This window comes from Haliaeetus albicilla, chromosome 22, assembly GCF_947461875.1.
Source record: "Haliaeetus albicilla chromosome 22, bHalAlb1.1, whole genome shotgun sequence".
NCBI lineage: Eukaryota > Metazoa > Chordata > Aves > Accipitriformes > Accipitridae > Haliaeetus > Haliaeetus albicilla.
Window position 1 is genome coordinate 6,144,603 of NC_091504.1, and position 21,473 is coordinate 6,166,075.

The window sequence follows — 21,473 nt, forward strand, 5'->3', positions numbered from 1 at the left end:
TATTTGGGAGGGCACCCCAAAACCTCTCATTACCCCCCCCACATGAGTGGAGCTTGGTTTGGGTGGGGAGGGGGGGGCACCCAGGTTTTGGGGGGGGCACCCACTCCCCTTATTCTCCTTTCCTGGAAGGGGGGGGCACCGCAAACCCCCCATGAGTTGCGTTTTGGGGGGCAGCACCCATGGTGGGGTGACATAGAGATCCCTGACACCCCCCCCCTTCTTTATTTGTGCCCCCCCCCCCCAATTTTTCCAGAGGGGCGTGGCCGGCTGGGAGCGGAGGCGGGGGGGGGTCCCGGGGACCCCCCCGGTTTTCGGGGTCGCTCCCGTTCAGCCCCCCCCGTGCTCTGGGCCGCCCGACGCTACGGCCGCCAGCTGCGGCGGATGAGCGACGAGTTCCAGCTCCAGGTGGGGGGGGGGACACGACACGGGGGGGGGGGGGGGGGGATGTTGGGGACATGGGGGGGACACACACATGAGGGATGGGGGGGGGAATTTGGGGGACCTGTGGGGGCAACTTGGGGGGCTCAGGGCAATGGTGGGAGAGATGGGGGGGTCATGGGGGGGGTTGGGGACAAGGGGGGGGCGTTGGGGACGGGGGGGGACCCCAACACTGACATATTCCCCCCCCCGCAGGTGCTGCCGCGCCCCAAGAGCCTGGGGGGGGCCCCCCCGGGACGGGAGGGGGGGTGGCGGGAGACCCTACGGGCCTGGTGGGGGGCCCGACGCCCCCCCCGCCCAGCTCCCCCGGCCCCCCCCACCCTGAGACCCCACCCCCCACCCCAGGGCCCCCCCCTCAACATTTTTTGGGGGGGGGCCCCCCCTCATTTTGCAGGGGAAAGGGGCTGGGGGGGTGGGGGGGCAATAAAAGTGGTGGTTTTTTAAAATGGTGTTTGGGTGGTTTGTGCTTAAAATGGCGGCCGGGGGGGGCACCCCCAGAAAAGGGGGGGCACCCCCCAAAATGGAGGGGGCACCCCAAAAATGGAGGGGGTACCCCAGAATCGGAGAGGGGCACCCAAACTGAGGTGCCCCGCCAAAGAAAACAGGCACCCCCAAAATGAAGGAGAAAGGGGGGGCACCCCAAAATGGGGGGGGTGCAGAAGATTTTGGGGTACCCCCATTCCCATGCATTCCCCCCCAAATGTAGGCACCCCCTGCCAGCAGCACCTGCAGCCCCCCCAAATTTCGGGGGACCCCCTCGAAAATGTGGCCCCCCCTTAAAACACACGCGGCTCCGTAGAAGAATAAAAAGACTCTTATTGTACAAAGAGGGGGGACCCGGATTTGGGGGGGCCCCCCACGATTAAAGTGGGGGTCCCCCAATTTTGGGGGGGGCCCCCCAACAGCAGAGCAGGGACAGACAGGTTCCCCCCCTCCCCAAATTTGGGGGGGTGTTTAAAAAATAGCCCTTTGTAGCAGCCCCCCCCAAATTTAGGGGGGGAGGAGGATTTGGGGGGGCCCCCAAGGTGTGAGGAGGATTTGGGGGTCCCCCACCTTGTTTCCCCCCCCCAAATTTGGGGGGGCAAAGGAAGCGTGGAAAGGAGGTGATTTAGTGTCGTGAAGCAGGCCCCCCCAAAAATTTTGGGGGGCTCACCCATGGTGTGAGCCCCCCCGAAAAGTGGGGGGACCCCAAAATTGGGGGGGTGGAGTGTGAGGTTGGGGGGACACACTCCCCCTTTAGTGGTTTTTGAAGTGGGGTGCAAAGGACCCCCCCCGCAGTGAAAATGGGGGGGCCCTGAAGTGTGTGTGTGGGGCACCTTAATATTTGGGGGTACCCAAGGGGGTGGGGGGGCCTTAAGGGGTGCACCCCCCAATTAACGGGGGCCCTCCGATGTTTAGGGGCCCCCCCCCAAATGGCACAGGACCCCCCCTCCTCCAAATTTGGGGGGGGGGCCAAAGTAACCCCGGGGGGTCCCCAAAAGGCCCCCCCCAAATCTCAAAGGGACCCCCCCAAATCTCAAAGGGGCCCCCCCAAATCGCAAGGCCCCCCCCAAAACCCCAAGCACCCTCAAATTGGGGGGGGGGAGGTTGGGGGGGGCTCTGCCCCCCTTCCCCCCCCCTCACAGCACGGTGGTGTCCCCGGGGGGGGTTCCGGGGGGGGGGTTTGGGGGTGCGGGGGGGGGGGTCCCCCCGTTTGCCCCCCCCCTGGGCCTGCAGGAACCGCCCCACCTCCTGGGGCAGCGCCCGCAGCTCCAGCTCCCGGCCCCGCTCCAGCTCCTGCGCCAGCTGGGGGGGGGAGAGAAATGGGGGGGGTCGGGGGGGACCCCAAAACTTTGAGGGGACCCCCGGAACCTACAGGGAGTTCCCCCCCGGGGGGGGGGGGCTGGAGAGACCCCAGGGCACCCCGAAATCCTCCCCAAGACCCCCAGGGCAACCCCCCTCCCCGAGACACCCAGCCTCCACAGGGCACCCCAAAATCCCTCCAATCCCCCCAGGGCACCCCAAAATCCCTCCCCCCGACACCCCAAATCCCCCCAGAGCACCCCAAAATCCCTCCCCCCGACACCCCAAATCCCCCCAGGGCACCCCAAAATCCTCTCCCAAGACCTCCAGTACCCCCAAAATCCCCCCGAGACCCTCAGGGCACCCCAAAATCCCCCCCAGACCCCCAAAACACCCCCAAGCTGCACCTGAATACCCATCTGCCCCCCCCATCCAGTAAACACCCCTTGAACCTCCATAGTAGCCCCCCCCCAAACACCCCAACCCCACCCAGGGCCCCCCCAAAGTGTTCTGGCCCCCCCCCCAAATTTTGGGGTGCCCCCCCGCCATACCCGGGGCTCCTCCTCCTGGATCTGCTCCAGGACCCCCCCGATGTCCCTCCAGCAGCTTCTCCTGCCGCCGCTGCTGCGCTTCCTCCAGCTGGGGGGGGGGCCCCAAAATGAGGGGGGGCACCCCAAAAATGCCCCCACCCTAAATGGGGGGCTACCCCCCCAAAAAATGGGAGGGGCCCCCCCACATTATAGGGCAGGCCCAAAATGGGGTGGTGGTGGTGAAGTGTTTAGAGGGTATTGACTGGGGGGGGTGCAGGGTTTTGAGGGGGCTGTTTTTGAAGGGGGGGGTTAAGAGGGGGCCCCCCCCGGGAATTTTGGGGTTCCCTGGGTGGGGGGCATTTTTGGGGTGCCCCCCCTTCAGTTTTGGGGCTCACCCTGCGGATGGAGGTGACCGACTCGTTGATGTGGCGCCGGTTGATCTCCGTCAGCTCCCTTTGGGGGGGGGGGGGCACAATTTGGGGGGGTGTCAGCACCCCCAGGACACCCCCCCCCCCAAATTGACACCCCCCCAATAAGCTGCCCCCCCCAAATAAGCTGCCCCCCCCAAATAAGGGTGCCCCCCCCCTCCCAAGTGCCTCCCCCCCGAGCACCCTCCTCCCTCCCCACAGCCTCCCCAGCCCTCCCCAGGTGCTGTGCCCCCCCCATAGCACCCCATAGCACCCTATAGCCGCCCCCCCCCCCCCCCCCCACAAAACAACCCCGGGCCCCCTCGTACCCCCCCCGGCGCCGCCCCCGCGCCTCGGTGATGCTGTTGTGGCGTTTCCGATCCAGGATCTTCTGCAGCTCCTTCTTCTCCCTGCGGCACCCGCCGCCCTGGGGCACCCGGCACCCACCCGCACCCCGACCCCCCCCCCCCAACCTGGGACCCCCCCCCCCAACACCCTCTCAGCCCCCCCCCCCCAATCTGGGGACCCCCCCAAACATCCCCAGGATCCTCCCTCCCCCCCCCCGGCCTTGCACCTCCCCATGAGACCCCAGCACCCAGGGACACCCCCCCCCCCAGCCCCCCCCCACCTTGGGGACCCCCCCCCCAGCCCCCCCACCTTGGGGACCCCCCCCCAGCACCCCCAGGATCCCTACGGACATCCCCCCCCCAGCCGGGGACCCCCAGCACCCGTGGGACACCCCCCTGGGAACCCACCCCCACCCGGGGGACCCCCAGCACCCACGGGACCCCCCCACCCCAGGGGCCATGCCCCCCCCCTTGGGACCCCTCCCAGCACCCTGAGGACCCCCCCAGCACCCAGCACCCATGGGACCCCCCCCCCAGTGCCCCCCAGTGCCCCCAGCACCCACCTCTCACTGGTCTGGCGCAGGCGCTTGAGCTGGGTGGCCTGAGCCTCCAGCGCCACCTCCCGCAGGCGCTGCTGGGCCTGGGACCAGTACAGACCAGTAAGGACCAGTACGGCCCTCTCGGCTGCTGGGGCGGCACGCACCCCCAGTGCAGACCAGTATGCACCAGTACGGGCCAGTACAGTCTTCCTTACTGCTGGGTTTTCAATATCCCAGTACAGACCACTAAGAACCAGTACGGCCTTCCCGGCTGCTGGGGCTGCACACATCCCAGTACAGACCAGTACACACTGGCCAGTACTGTACAGTATACATATACACCGGCCCTCCGGCTGCTGGGGCGGCACGCAGCCCCAGTACACACCAGTACTATACTGGCCCATAGGCCAGTACAGCCCTCCCTACTGCTGGGTTTCAATACCCCAGTACAAACCAGGAAAAACCAGTATGGCCCTACCGGCTACTGGGGCTGCAGATGCCCCCAGTACACACCAGCATGGACCAGTACAGCCCTCGACACTGCTCCCAGTCCCTCCCAGTACAAACCAGTACACCCAGTACCTGCCAGAGGTGCTCCTGCTTGCAGCCCTGCTTGGCCCCCTGCCCTCCCCACTGCTCCCAGTACAAACCAGTACACCAAGTACCTGCCAGAGATGCTCCCACTTGCAGCCCTGCTTGGCCCCCTGCCCTCCCCACTGCTCCCAGTACAAACCAGTATGCCCAGTACCTGCCGGAGGTGCTCCCGCTTGCAGCCGTGCTCAGCGTGGTGCTGCTCCTCCCGCAGCTGCAGCAGCCCCCCGCAGTGCCGCCCGTTGCCCCCCCGCCTCTGCCGACTTGCTGGCACTGTTGGGGGGGACACCCCAAATTAGGGGACACCCCCACTTTGGGGGCACCCACTCCCCCCCAATATCGCGGGGGGGGGGTCAGGGTTTTGGGGTGCCCTGTGGGGGAGATTTTGGGGGGCAACCAGCAGCATTTGGGAGCTGGGTGGCTTTTTTGGGGGGGCAGCTGTTTTGGAGGGACCCCCAGTTGGGGCAGGGTGGTTTGGTTGGGGTCCCCCCTTGGGGTTTTGGGGTCTTCTGGGTTCATTTTGGGGGGGCCCTGGGGTGATTGGCGGGGGGTGGTTCACTTTGGGGTTCCCCAGGCACCCCGTTTGGGGGGGTCCCACCTCCTCTTGCAGTGCTTAGGGAAGATCTGGGGGTACACCAGGATTTTGGGGGGCACCACCATTGCTTTGGGTACCCCCGTGGCTCTTTGGGGGTGCCCCATTTTTGGGTCCCCCCTTTTTGGGGTTCCACCTGCTCTGACCCTCTTAAATTTGCTGCTCCAGATCCCTGGGACAAGTGGGGGGAAGTTTGGGGTGCCAACACCATTTGGGGGGGTCCCAAAAACATTTGGGGGTCCCCCAGGCATTTGGGGGTCCCAGAGCATTTTGGGGTTCGCCACGGTCAGTGCTGGAGTGCCCCCGGATTTTGGGGTGCCCCTTTGTGGGGTTCCACCTGCTCTGACCCTCTTAATCTCTCACTCAATGCCTGGGATAAGTGGGGGGCTGTTTGGGGGTGTCAGCGCCATTTGGGAGCTCCCAAAGTAATTTGGGGGGACTCCCAGGCATTTTGGGGTCCCAGAGCATTTTGGGGTTCGCCAGGGTCAGTGCTGGAGTGACCCCAGTTTTTGGGGTGCCCCTTCTTGGGGCTTCCCCGGCCGGCTTCATGAGCCGGGGGCAAGCTTTGGACCTGTGGGGTTTGATATTTTGGGGGGGGGCCCAGGGCAAATTTTGGGGTGCTGGGGGGGTGGTGGTGTGGGTTTTGGGGGTGCCAGATTTTGGGGTCCCACCTGGCTGCCAGGCGCTTGTGCAGAGCCACGAGTTTCTTGACGTGTTTTTTGCGCAATTCCTTCAGTTCTCGGTATTGCTGCTTCAAAAGCTTCACGTACGCCTTGTGCTGCCGCAGCTCCTCCACCGACTGCGGGGACACCTCTGGGGGGGTTTTGGGGGTTCGGGGGGGTCCCCAAAACTCCCCCCCCGCGGGGGGGGCATGTAAATTTGGGGGACCCCCCATAAGCTGAAAATGGGGGCTACAGCTTTCTAGGAGCAACCTGGATGTTCCATGGTAGTAAATAGGGGGAATTCGGGGTTTCAGGGGAGATTCGGGGGTGCAGGGGGGATTCAGGGGTGCAGGGGGGTCCCCCCAAAAACTCCTCGGGGGGGGACAACAATTTGGGGGACCCCCCCATGATCTGAAAATGGGGGCTACGGCCGTGCCAGGGCACTCTCTGTCTCTTTTGGGTGACCCAGGGTGAAGATGTGTTGGAGGAGGAGAATTTGGGGGTTCAGGGGAGGATTTGGGGGTGCGGGGGTCTCCAAAACACCCTGGGGGGGCACAACAAATTGGGGGACCCCCAAACCCCTCAAACAGGGGCTAAAGTCCCCATAAAGCACCCCATGGATCATTTTGGGGGGGGGGCCAAGGACTGGAGATTTGGGGGACTCCTCCCAGGTATTAGGGGTGCAGCTGGGGGGGGGGCCCCCCCAAATCGGGGAGGGGCCTCCAGATCTTACCTGTGAGGACGCTGGCGATTAGGTCATCCCTCTGCCCTGAGGGGGGGTGCGGGAGGAGAAAAAATAAGGGGGAGCCCCCCAGGGTGTCCCCCCCACCTTGAGCACCCCCAGATTTTGGGGGGCCCCCCAGGGAACTGGGAGCCCCCCCCAGATGAGGGGAAGGAAGAACTTGGGACCCCCAACAGGGGGGTCTTGGGGGAGGGAAGGATTTATTTGGGGGACCCCCCCACTCCAACATCTGGGCTGGGCTTTTAGGGGGGGCCCCAGAAGGGTGATTTGGGGGACCCCCCCCCTTACCTGGGCTGGAGACAGTGGGAGGGCCGGGGGGGGGGCACCCCCGGGGGTGGGGGGGGGGCCGGGGCTCTGGGGGGGGGGTCGGCAGCCGCTTCCCCTCGTGCCCCCCCCAGGCTCTCACGGGGCTTTTCGGGGCTCTCCTAGGGAAGAGAGGTGGGGTTCAGGGGCCCCCCCAAATCATCTGTCACCCCCCCAACCCCCCCCCAGGGCCCCCCAAAATCCCCAAGGGCCTCTCCAGATCCACCATAGCCCCCCCAAACCCCTTGGGGACCCTCCCAAAACCCCTCCAGGCCCTCAAAACCCCCTTGGGACCCCCCCAAAACCCCCTCGGCCCCCCCAAATCCTCCATAACACCCCAAAATCCTCCCACCCTCCTCATCCATCCCCGCCCCTCTGAGACCCCCCCCCAAATCCACCACAGCCCCCCCCTTAAAACCCTGTGCCCCCCCCAAACCCCCTTGGGGACCCCCCCAAAACCCTTGGGGACCCCCAAAACCCCTCTGGACACCCCCCAAATCCTCCCACTCTCATCCATCCCAGCCCCCCAAGACAACTTCAACCTCCCCCAAACCTGTCCCAAGGACCCCCCAAATCTTCTGTGACCCCCCCAAATCCCTTGGGGACCCCCCAAAACCCCCTTGGGACCCCCTAAAAAAACCCTTGGCCCCCCCAAACCCTCCATGACACCCCAAAATCCTCCAGTCCCTGCTCATCCATCCCAGTCCCCCACCAAAACCTCCCCTCCCAACCTGCTCCCCCCCCCCCAAAACCTCTGTAACCCCTTGAAACTTTCCCAGGGTCCCCCCAAACCCCCCCAGGGCCCCCCAAAACCCTCAGGGCCCCCCCAAAAAAACCCTTGGGGACCCCCCAACCTCGCCGTCCCCCATGAGGGCAGCCAGCCGCCGGGCGCGCTGGTCCATCAGGCTGACGTGTTTGATGGGGTTGATCAAAGCCTCGGCATAATCTGGGGGGGGCACAAGAATTGGGGGGTGACTGGGGGGAAGGGGTCCCCCAACCCCCCCCCAAAAAAAGGGGGACCCCCCCCAGCCCGAATAGGAGCACCCCAAGAAAGGAGCGATAGGGCTAAAGGGAGCTGCCCCACTTTTGACGGGTGGGACACGATCCACCCCCCCCAAAATATTGGGCCACACCTCCAAAAAGGGGGGGATCCCCATCATGGGATGGGGGGGCACCCAAAAAATGAGGGAAATGGGGGGCACCCCAAAAATGGGGGCAGGGAAGTGAGGTATCTCGAACATGAGGGAAATTGGGGGTACGGGGGGGGCAAAAATGAGGCAACCCAACAATGGGGAAAATGGGGAGGGTCCCCCAAAAATGGGGGGAAGCCCATAAGTAAGGGCACCCCAAGCATAAGGAACACCCAAAAGTGGGGACACCCCAAAAATGGGAGACATCCCCAAAAGGGGGATACCCTAGGAATGAGAGCCCCCCAAATATGGGGACACCCCATAAGTGAGGAACACCCTCAAAATGGGCACCCCCAAACTGAGGGGCACCCCACAAATGGGGGGGCACCCCACAAATGGGGTCACCAAGAGAGTGGGGGGACCCCTTAAAAAGCACAGGGGACCCCCCAAAAGTGGAGGGGACCCCCAAAAATAGGGTGAACCCTCTCAAAGGGGTGCTGGGGCTGCCCTGATCACCATTCAGCACCGAGTCCTGGGGGTGCTGCCCCCCCCGGGCCCCCAAACTTTTGGGGTGCCCCCCCAAAATCAGGACCCCCCCAAAACCACAAGGGACCCCCAAAAAGAGGGGGGGACCCCCCAAAATGGGGTCAAACCCTCACAAATGAGTGCTGGAGCTGCTCTGATCTCCACCCAGCACCAAGCCATGGGGGTACTGACCCCCCCAAAACTTTTGGGGTCCCCCCCACCCCAACTCATAGAGGACCCACCCAAAAAGCAAATGGGACCCCCAAAAAAAGAGGGAGGCCCCCAAAAATGGGGTCACACCCTCACAAACACCCGCTGGGGCTGCCCCAAGTCCCACCCTGGGGCTGCAGCCCCCCCCCCCCCGCGCCTTCCAGGCCTTGGGGGGGGGTCCCCTGGGTTTTGGGCCCCCCCCCGGGTTTTGGGGGTGTCATCGTCACCCCCCCGCACCCTGGTGGCCGTCGGGGACGTAGTCGCAGGCCTCGGTGTGGAGGAGGAGGGCGGGCAGGCAGAGCGGCTGGTTGCTCTCGTTGCGCAGGCAGACATAGTGGTAGCCTGAGGGAGGGGGAAAACAACGTGGTGGCTGGGTGGGGGGGGAATGGGGGGCCCCCCCAGCCCACCCTGAGTAAGGCTGGGCACCCCCAAACCTGACCCTGGGGACAGGGACCCCACTACCCCCCGCTGCTGTTACGGCGGCAGGCCCTGCACAGCATTGTGGGTAGGCCCAGACCCCTGGTTACCATGGTAACAGGCTGGTGCAGGGCACTGTGGGTAGGCCCAACCCCTGGTTACCATGGTAACAGACTGGCACAAGGCATTGTGGGTAGGCCCAGACCCCTGTTACCATGGTAACAGGCCGGCAGCAGGGCACTATGGGTAGGCCCTGAGTGCTCTTACCATAGTAACAGGCTGGCAGCAGGGCACTGTGGGTAGGCCCAAACTCTGGTTACCATGGTAACAGGCTGAGTGCACAGCATTGTGGGTAGGCCCAGAACCCTGTTTCCATGGTAACAAGCTGAGTGCACAGCATCATGGGTAGGCCCAGACCCCTGTTACCATGGAAACAGGCTGGCAGAGGGCATTACGGGTAGGCCCTGAGCACTGTTACCACAGTAGCAGGCTGGCAGCACGCACTATGGGTAGGCCCAAACCCTTGTTACCATGGTAACAAGCTGGCAGCAGAGCACTCTGGGTAGGCCCTGAGCGCTGTTACCATGGCAATAAGCTGGTGCAGGGCACCGTGGGTAGGCCTGGCACCCCAGGCCCCATTGCCACAGCACCGTGGGTAGGCCCGACCCTACGGCTGCTCCCCCCACCCCCACCCCCGGGGACACCCCCCCACCCCTGGGGACCCCCACTCCCCCACCCACCCCCGGCCCCCCCTCACCCGAGCGCAGGGCGGCGACGGGCAGGACGCGGTGACCCAGGAAGCGCCCGCCCTCCTCGTAGGCGGCCACGCGCAGGGAGGCCAGGGAGGGCAGCACCACCTGGGGGGGGCACCCGCCTCGCCACTGCCCTCCCAGTTCCCTCCCAGTTCCCCTCAGCTCCCCCCCAGTGCCCCCTAGATCCCTCCCAATCCTTGCCCAGTGCCCCCCCCAGTTCTCTTCTGCTCCCCACAAGTGCCTCCCAGTTCACCCCAGTTCCCTTCCAGTCCTCCAAGTGCCCCCCCAGTGCCCCCCAGTCCCTCCCAGTGACCCCTAGATCCCCCCAGTGCCTCCCAGTCCCCTACTAAGCCCTCCCAGTCCCTCCCAGTTCTCCCCACTTTCCTCCCAGTGACCCCTAGATCCCCCCAGTGACCTCCCAGTCCCCTCCCAGTGCCTCCCAGTTTGGCATCTTGTGTAAGAGGAAGGGGTCCTTGTCCCACATGGGGTTGAAGGGGTTCCCCAGTGCCCCCAGTCCCTCCCAGTGCCCCCTAGTCCCTCTCCCAGTCCCTCCCAGTGTCCCCTAGCCCCTCTCCAGTCCCTCCCAGTGTCCCCCAGTCCCTCCCAGTCCCCTCCCAGTGCCCCCCAGTTTGGCACCTTGTGGAAGAGGAAGGGCTCCTCATCCCACACAGGGTTGAAGGGGTTCCCCAGTGCCCCACAGTCCCTCCCAGTGCTACCTAGCCCCTCTCCCAGTCCCTCCCAGTACCCCCCAGTTTGGCACCTTGTGGAAGAGGAAGGGCTCCTCATCCCACACTGGGTTGAAGGGGTTCCCCTGGCAGGGCCGGGTGCGGAACCGCCGCCGCGTGTCCACCGGCAGCCCGAAGACGTCCACCTCCACGTAGACCCCCCCGCGGCGCTCCGACAGGAACTGCCCTGAGATCACCTGGGGAGGGACACCCCAAAATCAGCCTGGCACCCCAAAACCTGCCCTGACACCCCCAAATTGCCCTGACACCCCCAAAACCCACCCCCAGCACCCCCAGGCCCCCCTGCGGCGCTCCAACAGGAACTGCCCTGAGATCACTTGGGGGGGCACCCCAAAATCAGCCTGGCACCCCAAAACCTGCCCATGCCCTGGGGTAATTAGGGGTGATGGGACCCCTCCCCACCTCTAGGGACATTTGGGAGGGGATCTAGGGACTCCTCCTCCGGATCAATTTTGGGGGGGCTCTAGGGACCCCCCCCAGCTCAGTTTTGGGGGGCTGGCTGCAGGGCCTCCCAACCCCTTTGGAGCCATTTGGGCGGCTCTGGGCAGTTCCCCCCCCGCCCCAGAGCCATTTGGGGGGGCCGTGGCAACCCCCCCACCCACCCCGGGTCAGTTTTGGGGTGTCCCCCCCACCTGCACCCGCAGGGTGTTGGCGACGATCCCGTCCACCAGATCCTCGGCGAAGGGGTCAAAGGTTTTGTCCCGGCGTCGCATGAACTCGGGTTTGAGCAGGAGCCCGCAGCGAGCGTTGTACTCGAACAGCCCCAGGTTCAGCTGCATCGGTATGTCTGGGGCGCGCCATGGGGCAGAGGTGTGGGGCAGGGGTCAGCGCCGTGGGGCAGAGCTGTGATGGGGCTCGGGGGGGGCATTGGGACTGGGAACAGCCCCAGGTTCGGCCGTATCGGTACGTCTGGGGCGCGCCGTGGGGCAGAGGTGTGGGGCAGGGGTCAGCGCCGTGGGGCAGCGTCACAGCCGTGGGGTGCTGGGTGCAGCTGTGGGGGTCAGAGGCACGGTGTGCCACGGGGCTATGGGGTGCTGTGGGGCTGTGCTACGGGTCGGGGCCACGTGGTGGGTCACGCCGTGGGTCTGCCGCACCGTGGGTTGTACTACGGACCATGCTATGGGTCGCGCTATGGGGCTGGACCACGCTCTGGATCTGTGCTACGAGCTGGGGGGTGGGCAGTGGGTCGCGCTCAGGGCTGCACTATGGGGAAGGAGGGGGGTGGGCACCGCGCTATGGGTCGGGGCCGCGCCGTGGGTCGCGCCGTGGGTCTGACCGAGGGTCTGGAAGTTGAGGGCGGCCATGTGGCAGCCAGCGTTCCAGAAGAGTTGGGGCTGGAAGTTGGAGGAGTCGACGCGGGTGCCCTTGGGGTAGACGCGGCTCAGCTGGCGCTTGTTGTACCTGAGCGTCAAGGACTACGCGACCCACGGCTGCCCCATAGCTGCCCCGCAGCTGCCCCACGGCCGCTCCGCACCAACCCCCGTACCACTTCCATACAGCCCGATCGGCCCCACACCTGCCCCGTCATCCTCTACACCTGCCCCGGTTGCCCCACAGCTGCCCCACAGACCCCGAAACAGCTCCAGAGCACCCCAAAACCTGCTTCTGCCCCCCCCCAACAGCCCCATCTTCCCCCACACCCCCTAAAAACCAGCTGTGCACCCCAAAACGCTCCCCAGAAGTCACTAATAGCCCCAGGCACCCCAAAACCCCCTACAGACCCCCAAGGGCACCCCAAAACCAGCTTATATCCAATTAGTGCACCCCAAAATCCCTCTATCTCCCCCAAGAGCCCCCCAAAACTCACCTCAACCCCCAAATGCACCCCAAAACCCCTGTATATCCCCAAGTGGACCCCAAAACCAGCTTATATCCCCTTAATGCACCCCAAAATCATCCTATTTCCCACAAGAGCATCCCAAAACTCACCTACGCACCCCAAAACCTGCTTATGCCCCCTTAATGCACCCCAAAATCCCTCTATCTCCTCCAAGAGCACCCCAAAACTTTCCTCATCCTGCAAATGCACCCCAAATCCCCCTGTATACCCCTAAGCATACCCCAAAACCACCTCGTATCCCTGGAAAGCACCCCAAAATCCCTCTATCTCCCCCAAATACACCCCAAAACCTCCTATACATCCCCAAAAGGACCCCAAACCCTGCTCGTATTCCCTAAAAGCACCCCCAAATCCCCCTATTTCCCCCAAGAGCACCCCAAAACCCACCTACACACCCCCAAACGCACCCCAAAATCACCTCTACATCCCCAAACACACCCTAAACCCCCTCCAAAACCCCCATCTTTCCCCCGCCAGAGCATCCCTCTTCCACTTCAAGGGGGTTCCCCCTATCCCACGGGGGTCCCCTCAAACCCCAGCCCCCCCCCAGCCCAGGGCCCCCCCAAAACCCCCCCGGGTGGCGGATACTCCACGAACTCGAGGGGGCTCTTGGTGAGCTGCTCCAGCCCCTTCGTCTCCACAAAGGATGACATCTCAAAGGCCTTGTTGCGTTCTGGGGGGGCAACACCCCCAAATCACCCAAGGGGTCCCCCGGAAAAACCCCAAGGGTGTCCCAAGATCCCCCAAAACCCCATTCCCCTCAAAATACCCCCAAACCTTCCCGGAGCCCCCCCAAACATCCCAGCCTCCCAACTCCCCTCCCATGCCCCTCCCCAAACTTTCCCAGAGCACCCCCAACCCCCCCAAACCTCTCCAGAGCCCCCCCAACTCCTGAATGCCCCCCCCGGATCTCCAAGCCCCCCCTAAACTTCCCCCTCTCCCACCAAATTCCCCCCAGGACCTCCCCCCAAACCACATCAAGGTCCCCCCAAAACCCCTCACCATCCCCCAAAATCTCCCCAAAACCCCCCCAAACCCCTGAAATCCCCCTGCAGGGTCTCCAAGGCACCCCCAAACCCCATCAGGGCCCCCTAAAACCCTCCAGGCCCCCCCTAAAACCCCTGAAATCCCCCCCTAGGACCCCCGTGACCCCCCCAAATCCCCTCTGACCCCCCAAACCCCACTGACTGCTGGCAGCCTGGAATGACTTGAACTTGACGGGCTCGATGTAGTTGACGAGGGTCGACATCTCCTCGGTGGCCGTCACCTCGCTGCTGGCCGTGCCCTGCGCCCCGCACCCCAAAAATCACTCCAGGGGCCCCAAGAACCCCTTGGGATCCCCCCCAAAACTCCTGGGGTCCCCCCAACACCCCTCTGGTCCCTCCCAAAACCCCTGGATCCCCCCAACATCCCTCTGGTCCCCCCAACACCCCTTGGGGTCCCCCCAGACCTTCCCAACTCCTTCTAAACTCCTTGGGGTCCCCTTAAATCCCCCTGGGGTCCCCCCCAAGCTCTCCAGGGTCCCCCCAAATCCCTCCAGGTCCCCGAAACTTGCCAGGGTAACCCCAAACCTCACCAGGTCCCCCCCCAACTCCCTGGGGTCCCCCCAAATTCACCTGGCTCTGCTCAACACCCCATGCCTCCCCCAAATCCCACCAGTGTCCCCCAAAAGTCCCCCAGGCCGTCCCCCCCATACCTCCCCCCCTCCCAGGATACCCCAGGGCCCCCTGCAGCCCCCCCAAACCCCTCAAGGGTTCCCTAAAACTGCCCAGGGTCCCTCCAGACACCCCAAAACCCCCCAAAGCCCCCCTAAACCCCTCCCAGACCACCCCCAAAGCCCCCCCAGACCCCTCCCACCCCTCCCATCACTCCCCAGGGCCCCCCCAAATCCCTCAAGGGCCCCCCCCCAAAATCACCCACCTCGTCCGTCGTCGGCTTCTTCATCTCCGGCAGCTCCTCCTCCTCCTCCTCCTCGCTGTCAGCCTCGCGGTCTGGGGGGGGTGTGTGTGAATTTGGGGGACCCCCGCACCTCCCCAATATCCCCCTGCACTCCCAAATCACTCCCCAATACCCCCAGATCGCCCCATCCCCCTTTGCACCCCCCAAATCACCCCCTGGTACCCCCAAATCCCCTCTGCACCCCTAAATCTCCTGCTAGCACCCTCAAATCCCTCCAAGCATCCCATGAACATCTCTGCACCCCCAAATCCTGCTTGGCACCCCCATATCCCTCCGGTACCCCCTGAATACCCCCTGCACCCCCAAATCTCCCCCTGGCACCTGAAATCACCCCCCAGCACCCCATGAATGCCCCCAACACCCCCAAATTCTCTCAAACACCCCCAAACCTACCCCCGGGACCCCTAAATCCCCCCCAGCACCCCCAAATCCTCCCAAGCACCCCCAAATTTCCCCCTGGCATCCCCAAATCCCTCTCAGCCCCCAAAATCTCCCCCAGCACCCCCAAATCTCCCCCTGGCATGTCCAAATCCCTCTGAGCTCCCACCCAAATCACCCCCAGCACCCCCAAACTCACCAATAGATTTTCGGGGTTCACCCAGCTTGGGCCCCTTCTCCTCCCCATTGGGTACTGGGGGGATCCCAGTTTCAGAGTGTTCCGTGAGGGGGGGGCCTGTAGGGGAGCAGGATGTGAGAGGGGACCCCAAAGCCCAGCAGTTTGGGGGTGCCCAGGGGTTTTCGGGAGCATAACACAGTTTGGGGGGGGCAGAAGAGTTTGGGGGGGCTCCTTACAGATTTTGGGGTGCTATATAGGGAGATGGGGGGTCCGGGGGTGGGGTGGTGTTTGGGGGGAGTTGGTGCAGGTGAGGTTTGGGGTGCAGGGGGAGGTTTGGGGGTACCAGGGTCGCTGGTGCAGGGCTGGAGCAGTTTGGGGTGCAGGGAGGGGTTTTGGGGTGCAGGGGAACTTTAGGGGTACAGGATGAGGTTTTGGGGTGCAGGAGGAAGTTTGGGGTTTAAAGGAGAGGTTTTGAGTGCAGGGATTGCTGGCACCAGGCTGGTCTGGGGTGCAGGTGTAGTTTTGGGAGTTCAGGGGGAGGGTTTGGGGGTTCAGGGGATGGTTTTGGGGTGCGGACAGGTTGGGGTGCAGGGGCACTGGCACAGGGCTGGAGCCATTTGGGGGCACAGGTGGGATTTGGGGGTGCAGAGGGGAGGTTTTGGGGTGCAGAGGGGAAGTTTTGCAGTGCAGCAGGGAGGTTTTGGGGTACCCGGGTCGCTGGCGCCGGGAGTTTTGGGGCGCAGGTTGGGGGGGCCGGGGGCCGGCCTCGGGCGCCGCTTCTTGTTCTTCACCAGGATCCGGCCCAGCAGGTCCTGGGGGCTGGGCAGGGGCACCCCCGGCTCCAGCTGCAGCACCCCAAAAGTCATGGGGGGGCCCCCCCACTTTCCTGTAACCCCAAATCCAGCCAAACCCACCCAACCTTGATGGCACCCCCCAAAACTCAGCCCCACACCCCCAAAATCCCACACCTCCTGCACGCCCAAATCCTCCCTGCACCCCCAAATCCAACCCTGCCCATCCAACCAGCACAGCACCCCTAAAACCCAGCCCTGTACCCCCAAAACCTACCCCTGCACCCCAAAATATGCTCCAAATTCAGCCTTGCCACCCCAAATATAGCTCTGTAGCCCCAAAATCCAGCCCCACACCCCAGAATCCTGCCTGGCACCCCCAAATCTTCCCCTGTACCCCCAAATCTTTCCTTGAACACCCAAATCCAGCCCTGCACCCCCAAATCTTCCCTTGTACCCACAAACCCCAACCCTGCACCCCTAAAACCCCATCCTTATACCCCCAAATCTTCCCCTGTACCCCTAAATCCAGCCCTGCACTCCAAACTTCCACTGCACCCCCAAAACCCAGACCTACACCCCCCAAATTCAGCCCTGCACCCCCAAACCTGCACTGTACCCCTGAAACCCAGCTCTGCACCCCCAAATCTTCCCCTGTACCCCCAAATCCAGTTCTGCACCTCCAAATCTTTCCTTGTACCCCCAAATCCAGCCCTGGACCTCCAAATTCAGCCCTGCACCCCAAAACCCCAACCCTGCACCCCAAATCCACCCCTGCACCCCTAAAACCCTATCTTTATACCCCCACCCTGTATCTCCAAATCCAGCCCTGCACTCCAAACTTCCACTGCACCCCCAAAACCCAGCCCTACACCCCCCAAATTCGGCCCTGCACCCCTGAAACCCAGCTCTGCACCCCCAACTCCTCCCCTGCACCCCCAAAATGCAGCTCTGCACCCCCAAACCTGCACTGACCCTCCCAGACACCCACAATTCCCCTCCTGCATGCCTAAAATCCACCGTGCCCCCCAAACCCTCTCCTGTATGCCCAACCCACCCCCCTGCACCCCCAAAACTCCCCCCTGCACCCCCAAACTGACGGGGTACTTCTCCAGGGGGTCGATGAGCAGCGCGTCCCCGAATATGTTGCGGCAATACTCGGCCATCTTCGCCTGCTGCTTGGTCCTGGGGAGGGCAGAATATTGGGGTGCTGGGGGGGTCCCCCAAATCCACAGGCCCCGCCCCCCCAATTTTGGGGTGAAAAAGGCGTTTCGGGGGGCTATCCCTCCTCCTTCAGCATTCCCCCTGCTTGCATCCAGTTGGTTTTGGGGAGGGGGTCAGGGACGTTTTCAGGGGGACCCTGGGAAGGGGGGGAGGCCCTGAGGGATTTGGGGGTACCCCAGGAATTTTTGGGGACCCCACAGGATTTTTAGGGACCCCTGGGGGTTCCCCCCAAATCCTCCCAATGGGATTTGGAGTTCAAAGGAATGACAGAAGACCCTGGAGGTTTGGGGAGGACCCTGCGGGTTTGTGGGGACCCTGGAGGTTTTGTGGGGACCCCAAGAAGTTTGGGGGGACCCCAAGGCACTTGGGGGGACCCCTGGAGGCTTGGGGGGGACCCTGGAGATTCGGGGGGGACTCACGAATCTACGTGGTTCTCGAAGGAGAGGATAACGGGGTACGGCGACGTCTTGAAGGCGCTTTCAGCGATGGCCTCGATCACCTCCTGCCAGGCATGAAAAGGGGGTTCAGGGGGGCATCCCAAAAACTGGGACCCCCCCAAAGGGGCTGTGGTGGCCCAAGAGGGGGCTTTGGGGGGACCCCCTGGGTTTTGGGGTGGTCTTAAAGGAGGTCTGGGTGCTCAAGAGTGGCCCATTGTGGGTGCTATGGGGCCAGGGCAGTTTTGGGGGGGCCTTTGGGTAGTTTTGGGGGGCTTTGGGTAGTTTTGGGGGGCTCAGGGGGGTTTGGAGGACCGCCAGTTTTTGGGGGGGCACCTTGAAGGGGATCTCGGTGGTCATGGTGAAGCCGTGGGTGATGAAGGGCTCCTCATCGGGGGGTCGCCCCTTCCAGCAGTCGAGCTCGATGCAGCGGCAGCCGCTCAGCAGGACCTGCCGGTACATCTCCACCGAAGAAGCCCCCGTCAGCTGCCCCGCTGGGGGGCCGGGGGGCGGTCAGAGATGGGGGGGGCACCCCAAAACCACGACACCCCCCCAAACCCCCCACACCCTAAAACACCCCCAACCCGAGGGACCCACCTGATACTCCCTGGGGATCCCCCGGGCACCTCCGAGTACCCCCTGGACACCCCCAGTCCCCCTTAATCCAGGCCCCCCCCCCATAGCGCAGGGAACGCTCCCCCCGCCCCCCAATACATGAGGGACCCCCACAATACCCCGGGGACCCCCCCATTCCCCAATATGTGAGGGACCCCCCCAAGACCCCAGGGACCCCTCCCCATAGCCCGGGAACGCCTCCAATACCCCAGGGACCCCCAAAACAACCCCAGTCTCCCCCCCCCAGTACCTCAAAATGCCCCAGGGACCCCCCCGGGTGCCCCCCCAGTTTTTTGGGGTACAGGGGTGACAAATGCCCCCCACCCCAAGTTTTTGTGGTACAGGGGAGGCAAATACCCCCTCCAAGGTTTTTTGGGGTGCAGCCAAGGTATGTGCTGCCCTCAGGACCCTGCAAGGTACCCCCCCCGCTCCCTCCAGGTTTTTGGGGTACAGGGGGGGTAGGTACCACCCTAACCCTCCCCCTCAGGTTTTGGGGTGCAGGGGGGGTTTTGGGGTACCGGTGAGGTAGGTGTTGTGGGAGGAGTTGATGAAGTAGCTGGGGAGGGGCTGGGTCATGTCCTGGTGCAGGCGCAGGGTTTCGGGGGGCACGATGCTGTTCTCCTCCCCCCCCAGGAACTGTCCGAACCCCTCCATCGACATCTGGTCTGGGGGGGGGGGCATGCAGGCATGGGGTCATCGACACCCACCCCCAAAAAAAAGACACCCCCCCCAGTGCTGCCATCTGACACCCCCAACCCCAAAAATTCCCTGCTGGGACCCCAGATCTGCCCCAGGGACCACCTAAGGAGCTTCCCGGCACCCCAAAATCCCCCATTCCTCTGACCCTGAGGCCCCCCCAACCCCCCCACCTCCGAGACCCCCCAGGACACCCCAAACCACCTTCCAACTGCCCCAGGAGCCCCCCAAAACCCCCAAACCCTCCCAAGACACCCCAAATCACCTTCCAGTCCCCCAGGACCCCCCAAGCCCCCCTTCAAGACCCCCAGGAGCCGCCCAAGCCCCCCCCCAAACCCTCTTTTAGAACCTGCCAAACCCTCCTTCAAGGTGCCCAACCCCACTGGAGACCCCCCAAAACCCCCAACCCTGAGACCCCAGCACCTCCTGAACCCCCTTCCAGCCCCAGAGAACCCCCAAACCTTCCTTCAAGAGCCCCCAACCCCCCCCAAACCCCCTTCCAGGTCCCCCCAAATCCTACTTCAAGGCACCCAAACCCCCTTGGGACTCCCCAAAACCCCCTCGGGACCCCAACCTTCACACCCCCAGAACACCCTCAACACCTCCAGGACCCCCAAATCCCCTTCCAGTCCCCCAGGAACCCCCAAACTCTCCTTCAAAACCCCCAAAACCCCCTCAGGATCCCCCAAAATCCCCAACTCCTCCATCCCTGAGCCCACCAGCACCATCCCAAGACCCCTAGAACCCACCAAAACCTCCTTCAAGACCCCCCCAAATTCCCCTTAACCCTCTTCAAGACTCCCAAGATCCCCCGCCAAACCTCTTTCAAGACCCCCATGACCCCTCCAAAACTCCTTCCAGCCCCAGAGGACCCCCAAAACCTTCTTCAAGAACCCCAAGACCTCCCCAAATCCCCCCCCCCAAATCCTCTTCCAGCCCCTTCAAAGCCCTCAACCATCCTTCAAGCCCCCCAAAAAACCTCTCAGGACCCCTCCAAACCCCCTGGAAATCCCCCAAAACTCCCACTTCTCCCACCCCTGACACCCTTCCAGACCCCCCCAAGACCAAGACACCCCCCCCAGGACCCCCCCTGGACCCACTGACCCCTCTCCCGAAATTGCTGGTTGGGCTCATAGCGCTCGATGAGCTGCCGGGTTTGTTCGGGGCTCAACGGGGGGAAGAGGACCTCGTTGAGTCGGGGGTCCCGCTGTCGCGTGTTCACAAACTCCCGTAGCTGCTCCAGGCTGACGTAAGGCTTCCCCGCTGCCCCGCTGTCGGTAACAAGGTTGGGGGGCAGTCAGGGCACCCCAAAAAAACAAAAGAAACCCCCCCGCGCCCCCCCAAAATACCCCTCTGGGACTCTGAAAGTCCTGAGAGAACCCAACGGCGTGAGGGAGCGCCCCAAAGCTTGCAAGGAGGTCGTGGTGGCAACCATCCAGTTGGGAGCCTAACCTTCTTGTAGGAGACTCTCCATACCCAAAACTGGGGTGTCAGGGGCACCCCAAAACCCTCAGAGCACCCCAAAACCCACCCAGGACTCATAAAACCCAAGGGAACCCCAAAACCAGCATGAGCACCCACCAGCACAAGGCAGCACCCCAAAGAAGCTCATGGTGGCACCCACCCCAACCTGCTCATAGGTGCTCCCCATAGCCAAAATGGGGGTGTCAGGGGCACCCCAAAACCCACATGGAACCCATAACACTCAAGGGAACCCCAAAACACTCATGAGCACCTAACAGTACAGGGGAGCACCCCAAAGAAGCTCATGGTGGCAATCCCCCAGTTGGGACCCCAATTTGCTTGTGGGGGCTCCCCATAGCCAAAATGGGGGTGTCAGGGGCACCCCCAAACCCTCAGAGCACCCCAAAACTGCCATAAGACCCATAAGACTCAAGGGAACCCCAAAGCCCCATGAGCACCCAACGATGCAAGGGAACACCCCAAAGTCTGCAAGGAGCCCGTGGGTGTCACCCAGCTCAGGTGGGACCATGATCTACTCATGCAGGCTCTCCATACCCAAAATGGGGGCGTCAGGGGTACCCCAAAACCCTCAGAGCACCCCAAAATTGCCATAAGCCCCATAACACCCAAGGGGACCCCAAAACCCTCATGAACACCCAACAGCACAAAGGAGCACCCCAAAGCCTGCCAGGAGGTCATGGTAGCAACCACCCGTGTGGGACTTTGACGTGCTCATAGGTGCTCCCCATAGCCAAAATGGGGGTGTCAGGGGCACCCCAAAACCCTCAGGGCACCCCAAAACCCACATGGAACCCATAACACTCAAGGGAACCCCAAAACCCTCACGAGCACCCAACAGTACAGGGGAGCGCCCCAAAGAAGCTCATGGTGGCACCCATGCCAACCTGCTCATAGGTGTTCCCCACAGCCAAAAGGGGGTGTCAGGGGCACCCCAAAACTCTGAGCACCCCAAAACCCTCCCCATAGCACCCACAACGCTCTGCACCCCAAAACCGGGGCTTTGGGGGGTGACTCACATCTCGAGGAGGATCTTGTCGATGTCGGGGCGCAGGCAGAGCTTGCTCAGGAACCGCCTGAAGGTGTCGAGGGTGAACTCCTCAGGGGGGATCGCCTCGCTCTGGGGGCACCCCAAAAATTTAGGGGGGGCCCAAGAACCCCCC

At 63.5% G+C, this 21,473-nt stretch overlaps 1 protein-coding gene and 1 long non-coding RNA gene across 2 annotated transcripts in view; one reads left to right on the plus strand and one right to left on the minus strand.

The window, feature by feature from the left end:
• The first annotated feature begins 98 nt into the window (after nucleotides 1-98).
• On the plus strand, nucleotides 99-887 carry LOC138690425 (uncharacterized). The gene is made up of 2 exons (XR_011329255.1): nucleotides 99-405; nucleotides 634-887. It is a non-coding gene; the product is annotated as an uncharacterized lncRNA (long non-coding RNA).
• An 868-nt stretch (nucleotides 888-1,755) lies between these two features.
• Nucleotides 1,756-21,473, minus strand: part of PLCB3 (phospholipase C beta 3) — a 30,254-nt gene continuing 10,536 nt past the window's right edge. Inside the window, 30 exon segments of the mRNA XM_069810672.1 lie at nucleotides 1,756-1,790; nucleotides 2,136-2,223; nucleotides 2,772-2,807; nucleotides 2,809-2,859; nucleotides 3,146-3,203; nucleotides 3,487-3,567; nucleotides 4,068-4,144; nucleotides 4,792-4,907; nucleotides 5,898-5,926; nucleotides 5,928-6,039; nucleotides 6,622-6,657; nucleotides 6,919-7,012; nucleotides 7,014-7,055; nucleotides 7,788-7,879; nucleotides 9,036-9,140; nucleotides 9,973-10,072; nucleotides 10,728-10,889; nucleotides 11,346-11,500; nucleotides 11,990-12,114; nucleotides 13,142-13,226; nucleotides 13,742-13,838; nucleotides 14,474-14,544; nucleotides 15,090-15,185; nucleotides 15,778-15,913; nucleotides 16,960-17,044; nucleotides 17,503-17,585; nucleotides 17,854-18,011; nucleotides 18,651-18,797; nucleotides 19,933-20,099; nucleotides 21,330-21,430. Of these exon segments, the coding sequence (XP_069666773.1) occupies nucleotides 1,756-1,790; nucleotides 2,136-2,223; nucleotides 2,772-2,807; nucleotides 2,809-2,859; nucleotides 3,146-3,203; nucleotides 3,487-3,567; nucleotides 4,068-4,144; nucleotides 4,792-4,907; nucleotides 5,898-5,926; nucleotides 5,928-6,039; nucleotides 6,622-6,657; nucleotides 6,919-7,012; nucleotides 7,014-7,055; nucleotides 7,788-7,879; nucleotides 9,036-9,140; nucleotides 9,973-10,072; nucleotides 10,728-10,889; nucleotides 11,346-11,500; nucleotides 11,990-12,114; nucleotides 13,142-13,226; nucleotides 13,742-13,838; nucleotides 14,474-14,544; nucleotides 15,090-15,185; nucleotides 15,778-15,913; nucleotides 16,960-17,044; nucleotides 17,503-17,585; nucleotides 17,854-18,011; nucleotides 18,651-18,797; nucleotides 19,933-20,099; nucleotides 21,330-21,430 (2,820 nt within the window).